General features: G+C 40.0%; 2 protein-coding genes and 3 long non-coding RNA genes across 6 annotated transcripts; 2 read left to right on the forward strand and 3 right to left on the reverse strand.

Moving 5' to 3' along the window:
- Positions 1–3296: 3296 nt before the first annotated feature.
- LOC113014672 (selection and upkeep of intraepithelial T-cells protein 1-like) lies at positions 3297–5446 on the forward strand. Its single transcript, XM_026156349.1, has 4 exons — positions 3297–3596; positions 3676–3888; positions 4707–5051; positions 5274–5446. The coding sequence occupies exons 2-4, from the start codon at positions 3831–3833 to the stop codon at positions 5444–5446; spliced, it is 576 nt and encodes a 191-aa protein (XP_026012134.1). The 5' UTR covers positions 3297–3596; positions 3676–3830.
- Positions 5447–6475: 1029 nt separating this feature from the next.
- Positions 6476–11684, reverse strand: LOC113019529 (uncharacterized). Of its 2 annotated transcripts, none has more exons than XR_003272040.1 (3): positions 11511–11684; positions 10295–10354; positions 6476–7247 (listed from the first exon to the last, which is right to left on the reverse strand). It is a non-coding gene; the product is annotated as an uncharacterized LOC113019529 (long non-coding RNA). The 2 variants fall into 2 exon arrangements; XR_003272039.1 differs by lacking the exon at positions 6476–7247 and adding an exon at positions 8962–9019.
- On the forward strand, positions 10707–13247 carry LOC113019523 (hepatitis A virus cellular receptor 2 homolog). The gene is made up of 3 exons (XM_026163278.1): positions 10707–10894; positions 12347–12712; positions 12951–13247. The coding sequence occupies exons 1-3, from the start codon at positions 10822–10824 to the stop codon at positions 13103–13105; spliced, it is 594 nt and encodes a 197-aa protein (XP_026019063.1). The 5' UTR covers positions 10707–10821; the 3' UTR covers positions 13106–13247.
- Positions 13248–14609: 1362 nt separating this feature from the next.
- LOC113019527 (uncharacterized) lies at positions 14610–17292 on the reverse strand. Its single transcript, XR_003272036.1, has 3 exons — positions 17097–17292; positions 16460–16556; positions 14610–14909 (listed from the first exon to the last, which is right to left on the reverse strand). It is a non-coding gene; the product is annotated as an uncharacterized LOC113019527 (long non-coding RNA).
- A 683-nt stretch (positions 17293–17975) lies between these two features.
- Positions 17976–18850, reverse strand: LOC113019530 (uncharacterized). The gene is made up of 3 exons (XR_003272041.1): positions 18797–18850; positions 18188–18223; positions 17976–17996 (listed from the first exon to the last, which is right to left on the reverse strand). It is a non-coding gene; the product is annotated as an uncharacterized LOC113019530 (long non-coding RNA).
- Positions 18851–19112: the final 262 nt, after the last annotated feature.

Here is a 19112-nt window from a genome sequence, read left to right on the forward strand (position 1 = left end):
CGTAAAGTATAATCAAACTTTTGAGCGTTTGAGCCACTTAGGTGCCGTGTTTCCTGCCAGGTAAATGACGCTCCGCAACGTGGTGACGTCATTCGGGGCGACTGGAATCGATAAGGGAATCGTTTGCAAAAATGGCAAACGATTCCAAGGAATTGAAACAGTGGGAACCGGTTCTCAACAAGAACCGGTTTTCGATACCCATCCCTACTTGCAAGTATTGCACAAAACCAGGTTGAGTTGATGAGCATAACAATGCACATAGATAGCCTCAGGATGGAGCCTTCTAAAATGTGCTTGTACACCTCCAGTGGAGCCACTCATAACGGCTGCACCATCATATGTTTGTGCTACACACTTAAGCTCTGCAAGACCATAGTTTTGGATCTGCTGCTGAATCTCATTTGCAATGGACTGGGCATTAAATGATTTTATCTCTGCAAGTGCAAGGAAACGCTCCTTCACTGCCCCCTCTGACACGTACCTGACACAAACAGCTAACTGCTCTGCCTTTTCATCCCTTGCCTCATCTGCCATGATGGAATAGACTTTAGACTTTGTCATTTCAGATACAATGACACTAGTAACTTCCTGGGCACAACAGTCAATCATGTCATTCTGGGATGTTGGTGAGATATACTGTGCATTTGATGGGGGAATATGTTTTTGAAGAAAAGCATCAAACTCCTTCAAAAGCTCCATGCACGCAAGAAAATCCCCTCTGTTTGGGCTGTCTTCACCTTCATCATGGCCACGAAAAGGGAGTCCCTGTCTCCCTAACACAGAGGTGACTGCAACAATTCGTCTGAGATACTCTCTTCTTTCGACTATCTCACTCACATTTGCAGTTGCTATCACCTGTGCAACGTTTCCCTGTTTGCTAGTTCCCTGGTAGCTTTTCCATGTAACAACACTGTCCTTATGTGTTTGTGCCATCTCATGCTTGCCAAAGATGACTAAAGCTTTCTTCCAGTTCTTGCAACCGCTACTGACCAAACTATCATGTTTGATGTTTTTGCCAAACACTCTACATGGGAAGCAGAAAGCTGCATTCTGGCTGACTGAATATTCTAACCAGTTGTGCTTTTCAAACCAGCTGTGGTTAAATGCTCGCTTCTGTGTACCAAAAGTATCATGTAGATAGCTCTTCAGCTTCACCTGTCTGGGCCCTGTGTCTTTGTCACCTAAATCAAACCCTGTAGTAGAATGAGTTGCTGCAGCTGCTTCATCATTTTCCCTCTCTTGGCCTGTTTGCTCTCCTCTCTCTGTAATAACTTGATCTTCCTCTGCCTCTCGATCTATTTGCTGCAGCTCCTCTGTCTCTCCTTGCTCTCTCTGACTTGAACTTGCCTGTTGACCTTTTTCTCCCTCAGCCTCCCCTTCTGCCTCACCCTTCAAGATACATTAAAACATACTGAATTGTAATGTAAATTGCTAATATCATGACTTCTGTTGCTCCCAAATATTTTGAAGTTACAAACATTATATTTTGAGCACGCATGTGACTAAAATGGTTGCAATTTAAAGCCCTGAAAAATATTACTAAATTACTTGAATTGAAGTAATATTAAAATAGAACCCTCAAAAATATGTGAGTCAGGTTAATTTGACATATATATATATATCTATATATATATATATATATATATATATATATATATATATATATATATATATCTCTTTGCTCTCTCCACTTTCTAACCTTGACTCTCCTAAATAAAAGCTCAAGTTAAACAGGTCTTATATGTTGTACCGTGACTGAAATGTTTCATATTTCATATCCATATTGAGTCCCATAAAATTCTAATCAGACTGTCTGCATCACAAATGACTCCATCCTTTGACTCACCTCTCCAGCAGACGTCTCTCCCCTCTGCCTCTCTGTGCTCCTCTGCCCTGACTCCTACAGGTTAATGGGGATGGAGTGATTATTATTATTTCCACTGATGATAACCATACCTGAATGAGCTCAGCTGGATTTTTCAGAGCTAAAACGAGTGACAGAAATTAACATTATGCTAACAATTTAACTTAGTGCGCTAGCCAGGTTTTTATTTATCAAAATGGGGAGCACCTGGTTCATTATTTACATGGGATTCTCTGCTGTTAGCTGGAGCTAACTAATTGTTACTACCAGCCAGTGATGAAGACTTACTTTCTTGAAAAACTTGCGTATATCCATGATTTCTTGCCGATTGCCACATGTACGCTAGTGTGTCTGCAGGTGTATACGAGCGGAGTGTAAAGTAGCAGTGAAAATGAGGACTAGATTTTCAGTCATGTGGATGTCCCCTGTGAACAACTGGAAGGGATTGGATAACGAAGCACTGACGCTACCTTAACAATGTAAAGCGAAAGGGACCAACCGAGTTATGATCATATTTGTGTGAATAGCGACAGGTTTATATTATTATTTCTTTAAACTCATATTCCTGCATCTTTATATTGAATTTGTCTGCAAGTTCTGTAAAAAAAAAAAAATCGAATAAGTTAAAAAAAATAAAAAATAAAAAAAAAACAGGCAAACCTTCGCCTACGCTAGGTGGGTCATGTATGTGAGGTAGGTGAGGTGCTTGAAGTGCACAGAATAAGCTGCTGTATGAGTGTGTGGTTAGTCAACAGCACTTTGAGCTGTCAGTGAGACAGAAAATAACTTTATATATATGCAAGTTCATTATGTGTCTGTTTAATGGTGCAGACTGATGGTAGTTTGTACCTGTGAGCACAAACACCAACAATGAAGGCTAATAATCCAACATTTGAATCTATTTATTCTGAGCTGACTGAGAGCCAGGCTAAAAATAAAAAATCATCACTGCTGTCTACATCGCACCCTGTGCTGATTAAAGTGAGAGAAGGTCAGTGAGCAGGTTTTCCATCAGGTTTTCCTGCAGTTTGATTCTTGGTTCAGTTTAAAAATTTGACTTTAGTTCAGATTACACTTTTGCTCAGTGTGTTTGTTCACTGTGGACTGATTCCAGATCAGATTATTCAGAAAACAACACTTTATTTACTAGATGTAAGCCCTAACAGTCCTTAAAAAAAGTACGTAACAGTAACCTAAGTAACAATCCTTAAAAAAAGAAAAGCAAAAGGACTGTAGAGGCATAAATCAGTATAAAAAAAACTTGTTATTACAAGAAATAAATGGAGTTGCTAACATCTGTTTTTAAATATTTTACCCACGCCCACTCCATCCTTCCCAGTAACTCCTCCTAAGGAAACATTAAAACAAAGGAGCTCTTCTCAGAGTCAACGTTTGTCATTGTCTTTCCACGGCATCAGCTCCTCAGCTGCAGGCAATTATTCTGGCAGTGCACACAATGAGTCTTTGCCAGATCGTCTGCTAACCTCAGTTATTTCACAGCCTCATGTTCCTGTGTATTTATCAGTGTGCATTACTTAGTCTCCTAGTCGGTACCTGGACTCGTCATTCCAAACCCTGCCATAGCCTTGCTTCTGGATTCAGCTGCTGCTTAATCCTTTTCAGACAAACTGCCATTCTCACCTGCCTGCCTCCCTGCACACCTATATTGGACTCAGCACTCGCCTGGACCTCACCTCGCCTCCACCTCCAGCTAATCCCCGCCTGCAAACACGTAAGCCATCCCAGCTTGTCAAATGGGAAAACACTCACAACTCCTTGGACTGTTCTGATTTTCCTCTCCTATGTTTCAGTGCCCTCACCAGCCCCACTCCAGTCTCAGCAGTTTTTGTTTTTGCAAATCACTTGGAGCTTCTGGTCTTTGGTTCTGCGCCTGAGTCCATTCCACGCCACGGACCTCTGAGCCCTGACAACGGTCTAAACATCTGGAAAGTCCTGGAGGAAGAGAATGGCTGGACTCATCTGGATTCTGCTTTCTGCGTGCCTCCTGGGTTGTACCTCTCAAGGTAAGCTGTGGTCTGTGTACCAACTTTAATCAGTCTGCGTGAAGTTATAGGCTGTAATCAGTAATAAAAGTTTTAGGTGGAGTTTGTGTACAATTAGAATTTAACCACACAAACCTGGAGTAAATCAAAGTTAACTAAATAAGGAATTTAGGACTTTCGGAGTTACTGACATTTTTATACACAGTCCCTTATAGTCAAAGCAGACATTGATTCAAAGTATTGAAAATCACAATCAGCTCAGCTGCACCAAAAACCCTGAAAGAAGATAACTAAAGTGCACAGCTGCAGACTTTTTCCATGGTTGAGACAAACGACTTCACAAAGTCTAACAAAGTCAAAAACGCTCACGAGGAAGGAGGAGTATTATTATTAAGTCTAAAACCAAAAGATTTATAATGGTAATACAGTCAAATTAAACTCTGTTTTAAATCCTCGAGGGTGTTTCTTGGTTGCGAACCTCTTTAGTTGTTCTGATCATAGAAATAATTCTCAAATAATCAGGCATTTTACATGTCGTCTTTGATTTGTCAGGCCTTCTGTCGAACTGGTCAGTGGATTTTCTTTTTTTTTTAAATAATCAATCAAATTCTGAATGTTTTGCTCGATTTACTAATAATCTTGTTTTTCCTTTTTTCCAGAAAAAACACTTTTTAACAGTTAAATTTAAAGGAAAATTCCCTGGATTGTCATTGAAACACATTATATTGTCCCAAATGCTGCTACCCAAGTCTTAACTGTACAGTCCATGTCCAGTGATCCTGATGCTTTCTGTTGAAGTAAACAGCTGTTTGAAACCTTTACCTCTCTGCTCTGTATAGTTTCTCTTTCAGGCCAGAAAAACGTCACAGCTGAGTCTGGAAGGAACGTCACTTTGACATGTCAAGCTCGAAAAAACATCCAGACTGTGGAGTGGAGAAGAGCTGACCTGGGAGATGAATATGTTTTTTTGTATCGGGATGAGAGGAAAACTTCAGTGCACCAGCATCCATGTTTTAAGGACCGGGTGGATCTAAAGGACAAACAGATGAAGGATGGAGACGTGTCTCTGATTCTGAACAATGTGACGATTAATGACACTGGAACATACGAGTGTCGTGTCGTTGAGAAAGGAACAATTGGTTTGAAGCTCATCAGCATCATCACCCTGAGTGTTGTTCCTCCAGGTGAGTGAGCAGAGTTGAGTGTGTGTGTGATCAGAGGTGAAGCTGCTTCCTGGTTGTTGATGTTTGTTTCTAAAGATGTTGTTGATGAGACTTTGTAGAACGCAGCTGGTCTGAGTGATGTGATCAGAGTGCAGTAGATAATGTCTGACAGCAGTTTGAAGAGGAAATGGATTCTGTTCTGTTCTTCACAGCTGACACCTCACACCTGTTTCTCACCTGCAGGATCTGTTGGACTAATCGTTGGTGTGGTAGTTGCTGCTGCTGCCCCCGTTGTTGCTGCTGTTGCTGGATTTGTGATCTACAGAAACCATAAAAAGGCAAAAGAAGTTCGTCTCAGACCTCTTGTCATTAAACAGTCTCCTGCTGCTGTTCCCACTTCCCAGTGTTGTCAGTGAACAGACACAGCTGGAACTTCACAATGAAACTGATTTGTGAAATGTCACCGACAGTTATAGGTTTTTGTTTAGCTGTTGACCTAGTGTGTGAGAGCAAAGAAAACATCGAATTTTGCTGTTTTATCATTTATTATCCAGTTATTGCTTCATCCAGATCACACAATATAATTCTGACTATGAATCACTTTGAATAATCTCAGCATTATTACAATATTCTGCTCTTTACACTGGATGTCTTTGCTGCAGTGTTCAAATATTCAGCTTAGTTTTACAACCTGTGCCTGTGCAGATATTAGTTAGCAGTAACTTGCAGTTGTTCAGAAGCTCCAACTCGAACAAAAACTCAGTGCTTCTGTTTTAATAGCTGCTCTGAAACTTGAACTTGATACACTTGAAGCTTTGCTGTCACACAGCCTGACGGAGACAATGTGGAAATCGCTTCAGCTTGTTAACAGATTAAAGTGAAATTAATTAACTTGACCGACTCAACCATCACTCTTGGTTTGTGTTCAGCAGCAGAAATGTGAATTTCAGAGATCAGAAGATTAGAATCAACAATAAGAACTTTTATACATTTTAATAATGTAATGTAAAATTGATCTCACCAGTGTTCACCAGCTTTGTTTTGATACCGAGATTGTTTACATTCCTTTTGGGTTTGTCATTTTCAAAGAGCAAGCTCAGGCAGCCTCGTTGGGGCTTAACAGGATAAACTTTAATCACTGAACTTTTGGAATAGGGGTTGGGGGGAAATTCCATTAATTATATATGTACCATGTGCGTTTTGGCAGTGCCAGGAGCTCTGCCATCTACTGCCATCTACAAGTACTGTATTGTACACAGGTATGAATAGACTCACGAGCCACAAAAGATTGAAGATTATTAATTTAAGGAAAATATGAATCTAATGAGGACTTATGAGCAACTGCTGTGACGTGTCTCTTTCATTGCTTGTTATTTAGTAAAAAAAAATGCTTGCATGTAAAACTCGTAATCACAATAAAAGAATAAAAGCAGAAATGTGAAAATCATCTTCATCACTGCTGTTTCTGTTTTGGTTTCTTTCTTTCTGAAGAAGAAGGTATTTGTGCCTTTTTGAACATCAAACATTCATTTCATTGTGACACATCTTTACCCTGCTATAAAAAATCTGGTATATAATCAGGCTTCATGTCAGTCATCCACAGAATAAAGTCCTGATGCATTTTTGTTTGTCTGTTTCTTTCAGGTTGAATTTAGCTCATCACCCTGTAACTTTTAATGCTATGTGGGTGCACTCTGCAGCTCTGGCTGTTGCTGAGTGCAGTTTGTGACTCAGTGTGCAACAGAAAAAGAAGTGTTTAATTTTCAGTTAGGATCTAATGCACAGCTTTCTTATGTGTCAGGAACTGGCATCACCCTACGAAGCAGTATTGCTGCCATGCAGAGTGTGCACGAGTCATTGTTAGTCAAATGAAATTTGCACATTATATTTACACTGGTCACTTTAAATCAGGACTAGAGGAAAGTTTGAAACTCAGCAGTACACACTTTTCCTGTGTGTGTGATGTTTGGAGAATCATGTGAATGTTCGCAATTTGTGAAACAATTCGAAAGTCACACCAATGACCACCTTAACTCAAAAACACACTGGAATTCCCAGAAAACACTCCCTGACTGTTTATCAGACACCGTCTGCGTTCCATCCAGATCCCTCGTGGGCTGCTCAGAGTCTCGCTCTGCACGTCACTAAGCTGGAGCTTGGTATGCTCTTGTTGGAGGAGGGCGCTTTTTCCCCCCTCACTCTCTTCTACCAGCGCAGCTGCAGGATGAAAGAACAGAGCACAGTTCACACTAATGTTTACTGCCAGATGCTTACTAAACACCTCATTCTAACTATTTATCCCTGGAATGTGAGTTTCTTCCCACATCTGTACTGTTGCACTCACTTTCGTCACAGACCCAATCGTGATGTTTAGCTTTTAAAATAAAACTGTGTGAGATGCTGTCATGTATTTGACAAGGCAAGTTTGTTCCCATGCAATCTTTAACCAGACCCACATCATATTCAGGGTTAGGGGGTTAGGGCCTCTCACCCAAACTTTGCAATCCAAAGTTGTGCAGGCCCGGTTCATATCAATCATAAAAAAAACACGAATAAGATATTTGGAGGGGTCATAGGTCAGTACCAGGTAACTCATGAGGAACAGATATTAAAAAAGACAAAGCAAATTTATTTTAAAAATTTAGTTATAAAACAAAGCAAAAAAAACAAAAAACCAACCTTAAATAATCTCGGTCTAAAGTCGTCATCTCCATGGTAGTATGGACATGGTTTGAGAACAACTCTAGTTTAATTCAAACAGTTTCTTGCCTTTGTTGATAGCTATTATAAAATAGCTCTTGTGTTTTTGAACAGGTGATGGATGAGCTTGTGCTTTCATTAATAAAAGAAATAAATCTTGTCTCATGTCTCCTGTATGTGGTGTTAAACAGGCTAATACTGCTGCACTTTAATGTCGGTAGTTCAAAAGCCATTATAGTTTATGATGTGGGACTCACTGTGGAAAGTTTGAGAACTGCTGATTTAGAGCTTTAAAGCTTTAAGAGTAAAGACCTGTAACTAAGGGTCAAAGGTCAAGTGAAAGCAGGCATGTGCTGAGTAGAACCACCTCTGCTGTCACCTACTGGCCTTTATTAAGCAGTGACTGATGCCTGTACACAGTGCTTCTAGTCACTGGCCACTTTATTGGGTACATTTGATAGTAATAAGCTGAAACCCTTTTCCTTTACAAACTGCCTTCTTTATTCTAGTATAGCTTTAACAAGCTGGTGGAAACATTCCTCAGAGGATTTAGTCCATACTAACATAAAAGCATCACACGACTGCAACACATTTGTTGGCTGCACATCCATGTCTGCTGGAAGAGGAGAGGGAGGTCTGGGCTTCTCTCTTTAAAGAGAGACTGATGGATGGATGAACAAGCTTCATATGAGTATATCAGCACTGGCACAATAGACTGCCTCTAATTAGTTTACATTTTCGAAATGTCTTCAAAGTTTCTTCAACCAACAAAAGAACGAAGGAAAATGTGTAGCTTTAATGTAGTTCTTCCTCTGGTCTTATCAACAATTCTACTTTTGATAGTTTCTTTACCCTCTTTAAATCTGTTGATATCAAACTACTAAGTGACTAAATCTCTCGTTCCATGACGATCCCAAAGGTGCTCTGTTGGATTGAGGCAACTGGTTTGGAATGATTTCAGCTTTGTGACATGGTGTGTTGTCATAAAAAGATGGATATGCTCAGCAACAAGACTCAGGCAGAGTGTGCAAAAATGGAAAATGTGTCACACCACTACACCACCAGCCCGAACTGATGCAGGTCAGGGTGGAGCCATGACCTCCTATCCAAATTTTGCAGAAAACTGGAAACTCATTAAAACCAGACAATATTTTTTCCAATCTTCTAGTGTCCCATTTTAGTGAGCCTGTGTGAATTATAGCCTCCACTTCCTGACAGTAGTGATTCCTACTCTTCATCTTCTTGCCTTGAGGCTGATAGTCACAGTCATTTGATGAACCTCAATAACCCTGTGAAAAGGATGAGATGCTGGAGATCTCCAAATTCACTCAGATTAGATGAAGACGGATGTCATAGATATCCTCATTATGCAGAGATCCTCAGTTTAAATCTGGGTTCTTTAATTTTTATTCAAAATAATCTTTTTTATCCAAAAGAAATGTTTCCATATCTAAAATCTTCCAGGCCTATTTCCTGCAAGACTAATTGATTAGAAGAACCACACCAGCTGGTCCACTGGACCTTTTCAGTGCTTACTCAGTAGTTCTAAATAATAGCATTAAACTGGATTTATCATGTGAACTTCTGCATCATTTAACCCCATCTGTGATTGTTTTACCTTCTCTACAAATACTGCAGCCTGGTATATAAACCATGCCAACATTCCCTTTCTATCAGGGGTGGGGAACTCCGTCGAGAGCCGATGTCCTGCAGGTTTTACATCTCACCCTGGGCCAACCCACCTGAATCGATGATTAGTTCATTACCAGGCCTCTGGAGAACTTCAAGACATGTTGAGGGGGTAATTTAGCCATTTAAATCAGCTGTGCTGGATCAAGGACACAGTTGCAGGAAACCGGTTCTTGTGGCCTGAAATTCCCTAAGCCTGGTTTATATCAAAACCAGTGCTTATATCCTGCTGTAAAATGACCTTTAGTCTTGTGTCTGTGAAGTATCTCTATTCATCTACATGCATCCGAAGTAGGGTTTTTTTTTTTTTTTGTTTTTTTAAAATCAGACTGCACCCAGCACTTTAATGACCTAAATTCCAAGTACTGTGTGTGTGAAAAGACTCCTGACTCTGGTTGAGTCTTGCTTTAATTTGTAATTTTTCTGCAAATCTATGTAGAGTCTATTACGCGAGTGGCCAATGTCATTGCCAGCATTTATAGCTGTGTGGCAGTACCATTGTTGACATTCATTCAAATTCGGAGCATGTGAGGTTAAGTTGTAGATTGTGGCTTCAAATGTTCAGAAAATCCAATATTTTGCATGACAGTGAAATTTCAATGTTGCAACGGACAGTTCCAGCAACTGCACAACTTCCAGCGTTGAGGCAACACTACCCTGTTAAAATTTACGGGTACATGGAAGTATGCAGAGTACATTGTGTATCAAAGGAAGTGTCCTTATTGAGACAGTGATTTGCTTTTTATTTGGTTTATTTGGCTCGTTTTCAGCACCAGGTCAAATAGGATGCAGGTAGTGGTTTGCCAATTTCATGCTTCACTGCTATTACACTATTATTTTAAACCTACAGCACAACCTGGACGACGGGTTTTTACCTCACCACGGGCAGTTGTCAGATAGTTGCAGACCAGTCTCTTGGCTTGGATGATTGGAGCCTAACAGGAAAGTCAAAATAGCGTTACTGGGCTTTGATGTAAATTAAAAGAAAGAAGAAAACACATCAAAAACATGAATTTAGTTGAACTTATTGACATCAGAGCAGACAAAATTACCCAGACTAGCTCTTCCTTTGTGGAAGCTGCAGCAAAAATGCTGCACACATAGATGAATGCCCCAAAATGGCCTATTCAATGCACATATTTCATTGTTGTGTCATTAAGTTTTGACACTCAGAAGCAGTTTCCTTTGATTTCCCCTCACACCAACTCACACCCTTACTCAACCTCCAGTTTCTCAATGGGAAGAGTGTAGATGTAGTAAACCATCATGTTCCCTCAGTCAGTGACTTTCCAGCTTTGCTTAATCTGACTTGCTTAGGATAAGATATTAGAAGCAGGTTCTGATTTTTTGTTTGTTTCTTCTTAATTCTGTGTGAGATCAGAAGATCTACAGAAGGTGGAAAATGCCCACTGTAACATCTGTGTTACACTACTGGATTTGGATGTCTGCCTGCCTTCTCGTGCCTGTGTCTACATGTGAGTTGCATATCGGTTCGCGATTTGTGTGTCTGCATCAGCGGCATTTGCTTAAGTCATACTAGGACATAGATATAAATGTAGCATTTGGACTTGTGAAAAGGATCTCTGCTGTAGCCATCTGGCTCAGGGGGTCTCTGTGTGGGCTATGACATGTTCTGAAATAATAAGAAAGACACTTTTGGCAGCCTAAACACTAACGTTTCGTCGTAAGTGATCATATTTGAACTACAAGGTGGAGTGCTAAATTATCAGGTAATTACATTTGGCTTGGTTAGCACTCTGCATTTATAGGTCATATGGTTGTAATCCCGAGACACTCATATCTAATTAAATCAAGTAAGAGATTGAATTAAGAAAAACAAAAAAAAACAAAAACAATTTCACTGGACAAAACTAAAGCACACTTTCTTGGATGGTCTGAACCAGACCGCAGGTCATACCATCGATAATCCATAAATGCTCTAAACACCCTAATAAACATGGGTCAGTGGCGGTGAAGTCCACTACACTGTTCTCACGGGAACGCAATGTTTCCTACCTACAAGTGTGCAAATAACTGTAAACCTCGGCCACAACAACCAGAGCTCCAGTGGTACATTGTTGTGTAACCTACCGTTCTAACAGAAGATTAGGGGGACCCGCATCAAGCTTTCATGGAAAGAAATTAAAAACACCAACTTGGACCAAGCACTGGCAGCTTCAGGTTTGCTGAGGAATACCTAATTGCCCACACCTGAGCTTATGAAAAAAGCAAAGACCAGCTCCGCCCACCAGGGGCGGTTCCCAGACTCAGGTCTCACCTGTTACACATGCCTCTTACTGCATTATCGAAGTTTGTTTTTATTGAGACATAAATATAGAAACTAATAAAAAATTGTAGTCAGCTGCACACCAGTTTATTTCAGCTGTAAAGCTAGACATTTTAACATGATGGGCATTGACTCTCTTGGTCAGGAGATGACCTGTGGGTTCTTGTGCTTATTTTCATGTCGGCCAGTCAAGCATTTTTGCAATCTGGTGCGTTGCACCATGCATGAGTGATCGTGTTGATTTTTACTGCCAGTGTAATTATCTTCCATTACCGAGACATACAGATATACAGAGGGAGACTCCAGAGACTTCCCTTTTTGGAAAGTTATATAACATATTGAAAGCTTGAAAGCTTGAAACCTTGGAAGAGCTTCTGAAAGCATGGCCTCTAATTTATACGCATTTTGGTCAGAGATAACTTCCATGGTCTCGTGGCCTAACTTGTTTAATCCCCTTGATAAGGTCAGGCGGGTGGTCATTAACAGCAACATGGCATTCATTATGAAGTCCCCAAGTATTGCAAATATTGCTAAAAGTACATGTGGTGGGACGTCCCCACACCGGCCTCTGTGGAAGTTGGAGTGAGAGTTGCCCTTTGACCTGATTTAACTTATGTGGTCTGTGTTTTCTCTCTTTCAGTCTCATTAAGCGCAACAGTTGAATCTGGAATCAATGTCAATCTGTCATGTTTTGCTTCTGTCTATGACAACAACAACATCACCGCTGTACAGTGGAGCAGAAGTGACTTGGAGCCAGAATATGTCCTTTTGTATCAGGATGAGCAGTTTGTTACAGACAACCAGCATCCATCCTTTGTGAACCGGGTGGATCTGCAGGACAGACAGATGGAGGATGGAGACGTGTCTTTGATTCTGAAGAATGTGACGACTGCTGATAATGGAACATATGAGTGTCGTGTCCTGTTGACGGGAACAAACCGTGAAAAGAGAGCCTTTTTCAAGGGTAACCCCATCTGCAGTGTAAACCTGAGAGTTGATCCTCCAGGTGAGTGAGTAGAGTTGAGTGTGTGTGTGATCAGAGGTGAAGCTGCTTCCTGGTTGTTGATGTTTGTTTCTAAAGATGTTGTTGATGAGACTTTGTAGAAAGCAGCTGGTCTGAGTGATGTGATCAGAGTGCAGTAGATAATGTCTGACAGCAGTTTGAAGAGGAAATGGATTCTGTTCTGTTCTTCACTCATCACCTACCTGACAGCTGACACCTCACACCTGTTTCTCACCTGCAGGTCAGCCGGACATTCACAAAAAGGATGGAGGGTTCAAAATTAGAGTTGTTATCCATCCAGCTAGTTTGACAGTTTTTATTTTGCTTGTTGTTGGTGCAATTGTTGGCTGTGTGAGCTACAGAAAATATAGACAACGGCAGAGTCAAAGTTCTTAGTCTCAGAGCTTTAAACAGCTGAAGTGTGAGTCAACACATCCTGAATTTGGTGATCAGAACATTTTCTTTATTTGGGCATGTTAAGAACTTGTAACAGAACTTCATCATGATGAAAAATAAGAATAATAAAGATTTCTTCATCTCAAAATATGATATAATGAGTTTTTGATTTTGAACATCAAGTATAAAACATTTTGGATTGATTGATTGATTATACTTTATTCATCCCGAGGGAAATTGGGTTAAGGCTGCCAGCCGTGCCAGCGCCGTTGACTGACGTTATTTTTGGTGTGTCAGCCTTTCAGTCTTCCTACCATTTCAACCCTCCTACACTATATACACAAGCTCGTGAACTCCTGTAGGTATCACAATTGTGTTTCTGCTTTTTATGCTCCGCACTGGAGGTGCCATATATCTGATGTTAGCAACTATGCAGGTTGGGCCTGGTTAGTAGCTGTGTGACTGAGTATTTACAGAAGACATTTTGAGGCTCTCCTATTGGTTGCTGTAGAGTTTCTTTCATATCAGATGCAAAACAGCTCCTGCACCTTTACATTGTTAGGTTAGTCACCTTTCACTGGTGCAGACACAGAGTTGTACAGCTAGTTGGTGCACTTTAGTGTCAGTAGATGGCAGCACTAGATATTGGTTTATTGTTGAGATGGTGGTCAGAGCGGCCAGAGCTGGTGCCACATCCAAGAATCACCTTTGCTGCTAAATCAGCTCATTAAACTCTTCTTTAAAACCACCACTTCACATCTGTTACCTAAATGCTAAATGGTGATATTACAAATACTGCTTTTCTTATTGCAACAAAGAAAATCCTGCATGTGCGTTCTGCACATCTGCCCGCCACTCACACTGCTATGACAGAAACACTTTAACAGGTGTTTACTTTATTATTTCACAAATGCATGATTAGTGCAAGAGAGCAGTTGCTATTTTAATGAGAGCTGACAATAAGAAGGAACTTGAAGAAACTACACTAACTTGTAATAACATCTGTGCACGACAGCTGCAGGAGCACTGAGCTGTTGATGTGCTGCTGTGAAGGTAAGACATTAAAAAATGAGTTGGAATCTGCTCATTATGTATCTATTAGACTTGTAACTAGCTGATCATTTGAAAAAGACACTCAGCTCTATTTGTTTGAAACATCAGATGTAACCGATTTCTTTTTTTGGGACCTTGGAGAGTGTAACAGACTTTGAACCACAGACAGCAAACTGCACGCCAGCTAAGATGTGGTGTACAGCTTCTTAAGTTAAACGTCATCTCCCAGTGCAGCCATCCATAGCCCAACAGACTTCATTTCCTATCACGAACACGTACGCACTTTGTTCTGACTTTTTTTTTCTCTGAAGTTTCCAGCCACTGAATAATGCTCCTGCTGTTTATAGTGTGCAGCTGTGGCGTGTATCAGTTAGCATCAGACATCTTTCTGAAACCCACAGAACCACACGAGAACAAAAGTGAGACCAAAGTTTATTGATTCTGCAGAAAAACTAGATCACTGCTGTGGAGCAGACAACACGGTCTCCCACTTAGAAATTAAATGGATCAATAGAAAGATCAATAGGGGATCATATACAGTGCATTCCATTACTGCATTAATGCATTACATACTATACATACTCTTGATAAGGCAAGCGTGCTGGCTGTGTAAGGTGATGAGAAAAACACACGGAAATATATGAGTATTACACATCTATGTCCTGGGGTCTTATGGGTCGGTTGGACCAGTAGCTGGAAGTCATCGGCTGGACTGGTGGGAATCTTCAGTACAGAGCTCTGGCTTCACAATCTGAACACACAGTTTAAAACATCATGAGAAACAATAAGCACCTGTGCACAAACCTGGCCCGTCTGTTATATTCATATACAGAGAGTGAGGAACACGTCAAACCAGTTACAGTTCAGACGTATCTTAACGAAAGGTTTCAATGTCTAAAGTCTCTCAGGCACAAACTTTGCATTTTAAGTATTAATCACCCTAACACACTGAATTATGAATACTATAAACAGTATATGTGAAACTTCAGATCACACAGCATCTGCAGGTGCACCCCCTGCTCTTTGATACATTTCAACCACAAGATACCGAAGGTCTCACGCAGTTTACAGGAACAACATATAACAGGTGGAGACTGTTGCTGTGGGTTTTTACTCTGACAAAAGGTCAATATTCTGTATCTAGGTCTCCTTTGTTTGCTACGTGTCTTTCTATATGTTTTTATAGAACAACATCCATCCCAGAAAACAATTGAAACATGAACATTGTAACATGTCGTGCATTTGTTTGTCTGAGGTTGTATTTAAATCATTTTTAAACCTACTAAGGGGCGGATCTGCTAATGATGTCAGTGTTAATTTAAACCGATGAGCTCACCGTGCTTGGATCACGTGACTTACATTTTTCTTTTTTAACATTTTTTTAACTGGAAGATACAAAATAAGCTCATCAAAATAAACTGTCTGAGAAGTATGAACCAATCTTCCCACACAGGACAAAAAATGAAAAACAGGCGGATGCTGCTGCTGTGGTTTTACAGTGAGAAAACGTCATTTTCACACCTTGCACATCCTATCTCACTTTTACCTTTAGATCATCTTGGATTTTTCTATTCTATTGTTTTTTTCTTTTCTGCACATGTGCAGAGCCAAACAAGTGTGATGTGATGCAGAGCCGTGCTGTTAGAATAGAACCAGGAAAATCCAAAAGAAGAGCGTGAAAATCAAAGGAGTGCGTAAGAGAGTGTAAATGTTGGCCTCATGACAATCTGAGGTGCTTAATTTTCTTCTGCATTTCCTTCCAGCTTTACTCTGAGTCTACATCACTTCCTGTACTTAACATTGTTCTTTGACTTAAACTTTACAGCTTTTATGAGCAAGTCTCAAAGTCTGACTTGACCAGAGAGCCGCAGACAGCTCACTTAGTCTCTTTGGTGAATGGTAATTAAACTGGTTCTTATACACTTGAGTACTCAGAGCACTTTATACAAAATACATCATTCATCCATTCATACAAGCACTTGTTTTCTATTGATTTTTTAAAATTGATTTTATCCCTTAGCTGTATTATATAAAAGGAAGTGTGAAATCAATAGTTTAATTAATTAGTGTAAATTGACATGGGAGGTCTTTATGAGAAGGAAAATCTGAAATGCTTATGCCAACACAGTTGTCCAACATTTCTGCTCTCCTTCAAATGTTTCAAAGTCATCCAATGAGTCAGATTAGAGTTTTTGCTTATTCTGGCCTCTGAGGCTTATGTTTGACACCACTGGTTTAAACTGGAATGCCAGGAATAGCTGGAATTGTTCTGAGCGTTAAGACAAAGAGGAGCAGCTGTACCTGGTCTTTGTTTATATGGGTTTCTCTTTAATCTTGATTTCTACATAACAGATGTCTTCTGTCCTCACTGCTGAGTAGACGGCAGCTAAGGCGCTCTCTGCACAATGAAACACACAGAGAGGACATCAGTGCACATGTCATAGAGACACTACTGCCATTACATTAATCATTCAGATTATTTATTGTGGGGAAAGTAATTATGATTTTCCTGCTGAATTTGTAAGTATTATTTGTAGCTTCCACAGATTGACCCATGAAAGCGTCGAATGAATGAATGAATCAACAAATCCACGAACTAATCAATCAGTTTGTTCTATGTATAAAGCACATAAAGATGTTATAAAGTTTACATATTTGCTGTAATTATTCATTCAATTTATGTTATTTTATTTTATTTAATTTCTATGATTTATATCTTGCTGCTTTATTTTATATATTGCATTTATATCTTACACTCTTGCCATTATAGTGCACTAATTGAATTTTATATATTCCTTTAACTTTTCTTAAGTCTTTTTTTGATACTGAGGTGAGTAAGAAACAGTATTTGAGTTATCCTGTGTGTCCAAGCAGAGAACTGACAATAAAACATTTTTGAATCATGAATTTTTGAAAAGCCTGAAAGTCGGAGTCTCACCTTGAAGCTTCCTGTCAACATATCGTTCCACCAAAACAATCAGTAAGACCACTAGAGCTATGACACAGAGTGTTCCAGCAGTCAGCAACACCGGGAGAAGAGGAGAGGAAGCGGCAGGAAAGGTCGAGGTGGTCGAGGTGGTTTTAGGTGGAGGTGTGGCTGTAGATGGAGGTGTAGATGTAGGTGGAGGTGTGGATGTAGGTGGAGGTGTGGTGGTGTGTTTGTCTAAAACAAAGCAAACACAGTCATTAAGTTGTCGTCACATTGTGAATGTTGAAACCTGCAGAAACACAGACAGGTGAGTGTGTCACCTGTGACAGTGATCCAGCTGGATGGAGACTCTCCATGACCGCTGATGTCACACTTGTAGAGGCCTTCATCAGACCTGGAAACATGCTGGATGGTCATGTGACCTGTAGAGTCTTTCCCAGTGAAGACGCCATCTTTGAAGAAAATGGCTGTGAGGTTGGAGGGAGTGGTCTTTGTTTTACAGAGCAGAGTGACGTCATCTCCCTCCATCACAGGGAGGACAGGACTCTGCAGGATCACTGATCCACCTCAACACAGACACAAACTACAGCATTTCATCCATTTACACACAGCTTCATCAACACTAACTCCACACACTCAGCTTACCAGCGACTGTCAGGTTAACCATGTTACTGATGGGACCCTCTCTGGACTCACACCAGTAAACTCCACTGTCCAGTAGAACGATGTGGCTGATGATGCAGGAAGAACTGTCTAATATTCCAAACTCATCTCCACACTGAGTCCTGGTTTCTAAGCTTGTGTTTCTCCTCAGAGTCCATCCAGCAGAGCTGTCGTCCTCCTCACAGCTCAGAGTCACAGAGTCTCCGTCAAAGAACTGAGAGCTGCTGGGACTCACAGTCAGGCGAGCTGTGAGGGTTAAAAATAAGCTTTTCATTAATTTCAAAAGTAATGTAAATTATTGTTTAGATGAAATCAGCCTATAGAATGAAAATAAGATTTAAATGTGCTATAGCAGCCCACAAGCATCTACACACCAGATATTTCTGATTCTGATCACCATTTTAGCACTTTATATTTATAAAAAGACGTTTACTGACCTTGGTTTGTTGTCCAGTAAAACACCGATGTCAGAACTAAGGAGAAATTACAATTAAGTTAGTATAGAATAAAGACTAAAGAATAAATGACTGTAGATAATTATTATGTTATAGATAACTATGAAACTCTGGGAAAATGCTGGTTTTGCTACAAGAGATGTCACGTATGGAGTGGGATGATTAAAGCAGGATGATTATGTTAGTTTAAATGAATCAACACTTCTGAGTCACACTAAATGTCAGAATCCTCGAAGCAGAGGTCGAGGAGGGGGTGTGAGAACAATTTAAGGAACGTTGTGCAAAAACTCTTCTTCGTCTTTCATGTAAATTCATAGGTAGATTTAGAAGTCGATAATAATGAATATATAGTAAGAAATCTTTGCAGTATCATTTCCCCTGTAAATGTCACACAAAACTGTCTATCAGTCTTTTTGCACTATTAGGGTTTTTTTTCTCACTGTACTGGTGGCATAAAGAGCACTACCATAACTTGGTGCTTTTATTCTTCTTTTTCATGCTTTTTCCTTCATCACTTTTGATTAACAGAACAGAAAGTAAAAGTTCAACATTTAAAACAAAGAAAAACCAAAAAATTCATGCTTTACTCACAGAGCAGACATAGTACAGACGCTTCCTTCATCGTCCTCTTAACTGACGTGACCTTTTGTTCCTTTTTGTTATAGAGACAAGGTAAACCCCACCCTCTTCACCAACTTGTCTTTTTTCTGTATGTGTAAGATGTGTGACAAATATAAATTAAAACAAAAAATCATTCAATTCAAATTGTAGTTTAAAAGTTATTTGACAGAAAAGAGTACAAAGCTGCACTTTCAATAATTTAACCGCTTTTAGTGTTTGAAAATGTGTTGCGTTTTTTGGCAGCTTCTCTTTAGCAACACTTTAACAATGAAGAGCTGGGAGAATA

Source organism: Astatotilapia calliptera, chromosome 3, assembly GCF_900246225.1.
Source record: "Astatotilapia calliptera chromosome 3, fAstCal1.2, whole genome shotgun sequence".
NCBI lineage: Eukaryota > Metazoa > Chordata > Actinopteri > Cichliformes > Cichlidae > Astatotilapia > Astatotilapia calliptera.

Coding starts and splice junctions, on each gene's coding strand:
- LOC113019523 (XM_026163278.1), top strand. CDS start 10,822: ATGCCCACTGTAACATCTGTGTTACACTACTGGATTTGGATGTCTGCC. Junction 10,895..12,346: donor TCTCGTGCCTGTGTCTACAT/GTGAGTTGCATA, acceptor TCTCTCTTTCAG/TCTCATTAAGCGCAACAGTT. Junction 12,713..12,950: donor CCTGAGAGTTGATCCTCCAG/GTGAGTGAGTAG, acceptor TCTCACCTGCAG/GTCAGCCGGACATTCACAAA.
- LOC113014672 (XM_026156349.1), top strand. CDS start 3,831: ATGGCTGGACTCATCTGGATTCTGCTTTCTGCGTGCCTCCTGGGTTGT. Junction 3,889..4,706: donor CCTGGGTTGTACCTCTCAAG/GTAAGCTGTGGT, acceptor TGCTCTGTATAG/TTTCTCTTTCAGGCCAGAAA. Junction 5,052..5,273: donor CCTGAGTGTTGTTCCTCCAG/GTGAGTGAGCAG, acceptor TCTCACCTGCAG/GATCTGTTGGACTAATCGTT.